This window comes from Cricetulus griseus, chromosome 5 (genome assembly GCF_003668045.3).
Source record: "Cricetulus griseus strain 17A/GY chromosome 5, alternate assembly CriGri-PICRH-1.0, whole genome shotgun sequence".
Lineage (NCBI taxonomy): Eukaryota > Metazoa > Chordata > Mammalia > Rodentia > Cricetidae > Cricetulus > Cricetulus griseus.
This window is the reverse complement of record NC_048598.1, coordinates 118,054,785-118,061,825: the sequence shown is the minus strand read 5'-3', so window position 1 is coordinate 118,061,825 and position 7,041 is coordinate 118,054,785. Positions and strand designations below refer to the sequence as shown.

Below are 7,041 nucleotides of genomic sequence, written 5' to 3'. Positions count from 1 at the left end.
GGATTAAAGGCGTGCGCCACCAATGCCCGGCCACTTTTTTTTTTTTTTTTTTTTTTTTTTTTAAGGAATCAAATACTCCTATCTAAAGCATCAGTTGCTTAGCTGTCCTTCCTGTCTCTCCTGAGGCAATTACTTTAACCTCAGATGATGCTTTTGCTATTTACCGTCAAGCTCTAAATCTCGTGGGTGTAGTGATACTTGCTGCTCTTTTCTGTTATGTAGACAGCAGTTTAACTCCACACGCTCCATGCTCACCTCAGTGATACACATATGCTTACTTCCTGGTCCTCTCTGCTCAATCAGTTTATACCAACCAAAATCCTTTTTTCTTTATTTTATCTTGATTTTTATTTTTGTCTGTGTGCTTGGCCTGAGCGTATGTATGTGGGTCACTTGTGTGGTCGGTTGCTCATGGAGGTCAGAACACAGCGTCAGATCTCCCGGAGTTGGAGGGTTGTGGAATTGTTGGCCAATCTGAGCAGCGCTGGGAAACAATGGAGTCTAATGAAACAGCAGTGTGTCTATATTAACCACTAACCATCTCTCCAGACCCAGACCTGTCTTTCCAATAGCTCTCAGGAAACCAGTGGGGGTTTTGTTTCCCCAGTCTCTCTGATATGTTAGATCTCTTTGCCTCCAGTTTTCTGAAACCCCCATGCTGAGTCTATAGACTGAACGTATGCAATGCAGTTTCTCTCACTAAATGTCCCAGAGTAGACAAAGACAGACACAAGTTCTTAGAATTTGTGACAAGTGTGGGGAGAGAGGTCAGGCAAACAGAATATTGGCCAGCAGGCAGTGTTGTACATCTAAGTTACTCAAAAAAAAACCTCAAGAACAGCATTACCAGTTCTGAGCACCGGGAGAAATTCTGGGGACTCGATCTAATTTCTTTGGTTGGAAATAAAGCCTCCCCCCACCCTCAGTGAACTCCTTGTCTCCCATCCCCACAGCTCTTGTTTAGCTGGTGGGAGGCTAACAGCTCTCACTTAAATTTTTGTGCATTCTGTGCCAAGATGCTCTTACCTACCAGGGGCCAAACTTTGCTACTATCACACAGGAGGTGGGAAAGCTGAGTTCACAGTCACAGAGGTCCCTTCATCCCCTGGGGATGGGGCTCAACCCCAAACCAGAGCCCTTTATCAGAAAGAATTCCCTAAGATGTGTAGGCCCATTTCCTTCAAGGTGTGCTTGCATTTACCTGTAGATAGGACACAGAAGTAGAGAGAACATATAAGGTCCGGTGCAGTGGTGCACACTTCTAATCCCAGCACTCAGGAGGCAGAGGCAGGCAGATCTCTTGAATTTGAGGCCAACTTGGTCTACAGAGTGAGTTCCAGGACAGCTGGGGCTACACAGAGAAATCCTACCTAGGAAAAAAGAAATAAGGAAAGGAGAATATATAGGATGCTACTCAATACATGTCTTTATGATGGATGAATAAAGAATATCTCTATTCAACATCTATCTAATTTTTATAGTGCTGTCTGTCCCCTGGAGGAAGTCAACCAGGAGTACACTGCCTGCCTGAATAGCATTAGTTTTTACTACTGAAAGAAATTTCTATATCACACACACACACACACACACACACACACACACACACACACACACACGTATGTATGATTCCAGAAGTCTGGAGTGGTGTGTTTGTTTGTTTTTGAGACAGGACCTCTCCATGTAAACCCTGACTGTCCTGGAACTCACAGAGATCCGCCTGCCTCTGCCTCCCGAGTGCTGGGATTAAAGGTGTGTGCCATCAACGCCCTTTGAACTCTTTATGCCTCCTGCCTTTCACCTCCCAAGTGCTGGGATTGCAAGTGTGGGCCACCACACATGGTTTCTTCAGTGCTGAGGATCAAACCAGGGCCTGTGCACGATAAGCAAGTATTGTGTCACCTGAGCCACGTTGCCAACCCCTACACTATTGTCTCCATTTGTCAGATAAGGAAACTGACTCCATGATGGAAGTATGGCCAATCAGGCCATAAAATTTACCATATAGACAGCACCACCTGTCAAAATGAAAATAAAGACCAAATTCATCAAGTCCATAGTTCTGGAAACGTCTCAAGTGTACTAACCTTGCATTTTGGCTTCTGTGGCTCTGTTTCTGGCTAACTCTTCTTGCTAGCCAAGGTGTGTCATCCCAGAAAATGGTTTTTGTGCTTAAAAGCTCACTCTGAGAAAGACTCAGTGCTATACTGGGATTCTGAACACCCAGTGTAGTCTCCAGCTGACAAATAAAGACTTTTATGGCTGAAAACCCATATTCCAGCAGTCTTCTCTGATGGACACCTGAAAACACCATATATTCCCATTGATTCTTGAAGATTATTATTATTATTATTATTATTATTATTATTTATTACATTTATGTTTGCGTATATGTGCTCACATGTGTGCTGGTACCTGAGGCTGGAAGAGGGTATGGGATTCCCTGAAGCTGGAGTTACAGATGGTTGTGAGCCACTCAGTGTGGGTTCTGGGGACTGAACCCAGGGAAGGCAGTAAGCTCTCTTAAACTCTGAACCATCTCTCTTCACCATCACCCATTTTTATAAGATTTATTTATTTATGTATTTTATGTACAGGAGTGCTCTGTCTTCATGCACACCAGAAGAAGGCATCAGATTTCGCTACAGATGGTTGTGAGCCACCATGTGGGTGCTGGGAATTGAACCCAGGTCTTTTGGAATAACAACCAGGATCTTAACCACTGAGCCATCTGTCCAGCCCCACCGCCACTCATTCTTGATTCTAATGTGCAACTCAAGTTGTAAACACCACCCCAGAATTTCAAAAAGAAGGGGTAGAGAGGGCAAGGCAACAGTCGTGTCCAGTGACCTCAAGATTCAATGTACAAAAGACATTGGAGATTTTGTTAAGATGCAGCTTCTAATGCAGGAGGTATGGGGTGAGCCTGGGAATCTGCGATCTTCCCTTCAAACAAGCTCTCAGGGGCCAGGCATGGTGACATACACCTACCTGTAATCCTGGCATTTGTGGGGCAAGAGGACCTGGAGTTCAAGGCCACCCTCGGCTACACTGAGCAACCCCGTCTCAAACAAAACAAAACCATCACCTGGTTCCCAGAAGCCACCCTGGCTGCTGTCCAGCTGTGTGGTAGGTTGAAAGACAGAGAAGTATGGCTCTTCAGGCCAGCTGGGACCTTGAGAAATTAACTCACTTCTAAGAGGCTCTTTTTTCTTGTCTCTAAAATGAGGCAAAAGAACTGAGGGCTTAGTTCGGTGGTTTCAAAGCCTGGTGAGCACCCACATATACCACATTCATACACAAATACTGATGCATACACAGGGCGAGCAATAGTAACTACCACATCTTAGAATTCCCAGGACGATCACACATGAAGTAAGCTATTGAGCATGTTTAACCCAGTGCAACAAATGCTAGCTTTTTGTCAGGATGGTCAACATTTGTGGAATGAATTATCAGTCAGGGGTTTTTTCCAAGGGCTATTATTTCACCACCCACATTTTTTTTTTTTTTTAGAAGAAACGAGTGCAGAGGCGGTGTGCAGTGACATGTAGTTCCACACCCAAGTCGCTAATCCAAAATTTTGGGTTCTTTATCACTATCATCCATGTGGTTGGTTAATAGGGACTGATTCAAATCAGCACGCCTTCCTTGCAGGCCTTCCTTCAAGGTTGGGAAGGGGTGACTCTCAGGGGATCAGCAGGTGGCAGCCGCGGACTGCCAGAACCGCTTAACAGCATGCTCAGAGCCAGTCCAGCTGCACTTCCGACAGCTTCTACTCCAAGCTGTGCTCAGCTCCCGGGGTTCCCTTGTGGGAGGCCTCAGGGACCCGTCAGAGGCTTATCAGCCCTTCAAGTTCATGTACGAGTTCAGCACGATAAAACTTTGTACCTCGAGAAAAGGTAGCTTTCCTCAGCGCCCCTTTCACCAGGGACGCCGAACTGTCACCCGGAGAGCTCAGCCAGGGGCAGGGAGCCTAGGCAAAAAGTAGAAAGTCCAGGATCCGTCTCGGATGCCCCCCTGAGCGCTTTGGGGACCCCGGGCCTCCAGGCACCGCGCTGGCCCCGAGAAGACTCTGACCTCTGAAGGACAGGCGGGATCGTCCAGCGGAAATCTCTGGGAGTGGGGGGACAAATGAATTTAGGGACAGTGTAGGGGGTGGGGGCTAACCGGGCGGTTTCCATGGTGCCCGGGACGTGTTGGAGAAATGCACCCCAAGCTATGGCGAAACAAGCGCGGTACCCTGCGAGCCAGGATCAAGAAGACACTGGAGCCTGGGTGGGAGGGGTTGCGGGGCGTGGGGAGCCGGGCAGGCCGGGGGCGGGGCGGTCACGTGCGCCCGAGGGGGCGAGGCCCCAGCCTGCCCGGGAGCGAACCGAGCCAGCCAAACAGCAGTTCAGCCAGCAAACTTTTTCCAGGACGATTCACACTTCATCTGGGAACTCTAGGCAAGAACAGCCTGGATCGTGTGGCTAGGCGTCTGTGGTCTACTTGAGGACAACGGTTTGCCAGGGAGGGAGCAAGAATTCCCAAGGACCAGCGAGAGGAGTTTGGGAGTTAGCGCGGGAAGCCCATTCGCTGCCTCTAAGGAGCTGAGGTCTCGGTTTCTCCGCGAACAGAGGTTCGCTCCTGAACAAGTGTCCCCTCAGCTCTAGGGGGACAGCCAAAAGGCCACTGGCCCGTAAAACTATAGGAGTCAGCTCGTGTCGGGTGCTCAGGAGCACGCTGTGGTCATGGTGAATGAAAGTCTCAACCAGGAGAAGAGCAATGACAACCCAGCGCCCGAGTCCGAATTCCAGACGGACACCAGCTACTCCACCCAGCCCAGCGTCTCCATCCATCCCAGCGTCTCAGGCCATCCCAGCGTCTCCATCCATCCTAGTGTCTCAGGCCATCCCGGCGTCTCCATCCATCCTAGCGTCTCAGGCCATCCCAGCGTCTCCATCCATCCCAGCGTCTCCATCCATCCCAGCGTCTCTGTCCGTCCCAGCAGCTCAGCACCCGCAAGTACCTTTGCTCAACCCATCGGCGCAACACATCCTAGTAGCACAGGTCCGGAAGGCAGCATGATCAAGGTGAGCAAGCGCCGTTGGGCCGTGGTCCTGGTGTTCAGTTGCTACTCCTTGTGCAACGCCTTCCAGTGGATCCAGTATGGCTCCATCAATAACATCTTCATGACCTTCTATGGCGTCAGCGCCTTTGCCATCGACTGGCTGTCCATGTGCTACATGCTGACTTACATCCCTCTGCTCCTGCCGGTGGCCTGGATGCTGGAGAAGTTTGGTCTTCGCACCATCGCTATCACCGGCTCAGCTCTCAACTGCTTGGGAGCCTGGGTGAAGCTAGGCAGCCTGGAGCCTCACCTCTTCCCAGTTACAGTGGTGGGTCAGGTCATTTGCTCGGTGGCACAGGTCTTCATCCTGGGCATGCCTTCACGCATTGCTTCGGTCTGGTTCGGGGCTGATGAAGTCTCCACAGCTTGCTCTGTGGCTGTGTTTGGCAATCAGGTGAGTAGAGGGGTGTGGAGGGAATGGGGGAATGTGAGCGTGTGTGGCTGTTCCAAAGAGAGGGTGTCTCGCCATGAGTATGTTAGAGGGTATCTGACTTAACTCTCTAAGTGGGAAGCTGCAGTTTTCTGGTTCATTCCCTTTATGACTCTGGGTAGCTTTGTGGTTGGGTGTGACTGGCAATGTAGTAGGGTATGACTGTCAGTGACATTGTAATATCATTGGGGGGGGCGGTGTCACAAGCATCTCCATCCATGTCTTTCATCCATTGATGCTGTTTCTCTACCAACCTGCCTCCGTCCACCAGTTTCACTTTTAGGAATGCCAGTCTTTCTCTGGTGACAGGCCTTGACACCTGGCCGATTAGGTATCTTTGGAATTTGGCCGATGTTTTTAGCTGGACCAGCCAGCTTTCCTAGAATGCGGGCTCCCCTATGCATAGAACTGCAGGCTGGACTGTTCTTACATCCTTTACACACACAGCTGAAACCAGGGCAGAGGGAGCAGTGCTTTGTTCTAAATTCCCTCTCTGGGGTTTAGAGCCAAGCCCAACAGGATAGTGTAGAAATCTCACTGTGAACTTCCAGGAAGGCACTGGTCTAAGTACCTCACGTCTTAATCCTTTCTCTTTCCTCCTTTCGGGGCCAGCAATCCCCAATCCCTTTGACCTTCCTGTGGTTCTGGTCCAGAAACTTGGGTATGTCATGAATCTGATTTCGACTCTGTATTCGAAGCAAAGCAAATGTTTACAGGGTGCTTCTGTAACGTGAGCCCTGTCCACAGGCTCTCACTTCTTCCCAAGTGTATGCTGTCCAAGCAGCTGTTAGACCACTGGCCACCCTTGGCTCTCATCAGCCTAATCTGTCTTTACCAATTCATTTAGAAAATGTAACTTCTGACTTAGTGAGGAAGCTCAGGAGTATGAGCACTTATTCCTCCTCCAGAGGACCAGAGTCAGATTCCCAGCACCCATGCTGGCTGACACACAAGTATTTGTAACTCCAGCTAAGGAGGATATGATGAATCTGCCTTCCTAAGGACACCAGCACTTGCGTATACATACCCATAGACATGATTAATAATAATAACCTTTAAAACTAGACTTTAGAAAGATAAATATTGAACTGGGCGTAGTAGTGCTTGTCCATAATCCTAGCACTCGGGAGGTAGAGAGGCCGATCGGGCAGTCAGGATCATCCTAGGCTACTTAGTGAGTTCAAGACCACTGAGACTTTACTCAAAATATATTATAAATAAAAGCAGATGGTAGTGCTGTAGACCTTTAATCCCAACACTCAGAAGACAGAGGCAGGTGAATCTCTGTGAGTTCAATTCAATCCTGGCGTACAAAATCCCAGGATGGCCAGGGCTACATAGAGAAACCCTATCTCAAAAACCAAACAAACATATATGGTATTTGTCAATTCTCAATCCTTAAATAACATGACCTTGGGTTTTAATGTCTCTAGCCTGGGAGGTAGATTTTTCCATTATTGGGAGCTAAGGCTGAAGGAGGAGTGAAGAATTTATCTTCCAA

At 48.7% G+C, this 7,041-nt stretch overlaps 1 protein-coding gene across 1 annotated transcript in view; it reads left to right on the top strand.

Moving 5' to 3' along the window:
* The first annotated feature begins 4,355 nt into the window (after nt 1-4,355).
* Nucleotides 4,356-7,041, top strand: part of Flvcr2 (FLVCR heme transporter 2) — a 56,548-nt gene continuing 53,862 nt past the window's right edge. The window contains exon 1 of the mRNA XM_027418553.2: nt 4,356-5,504. Within this exon, the coding sequence (XP_027274354.1) occupies nt 4,731-5,504 (774 nt within the window). The 5' untranslated portion in view covers nt 4,356-4,730. The remainder of the gene's footprint in view (nt 5,505-7,041) is intronic.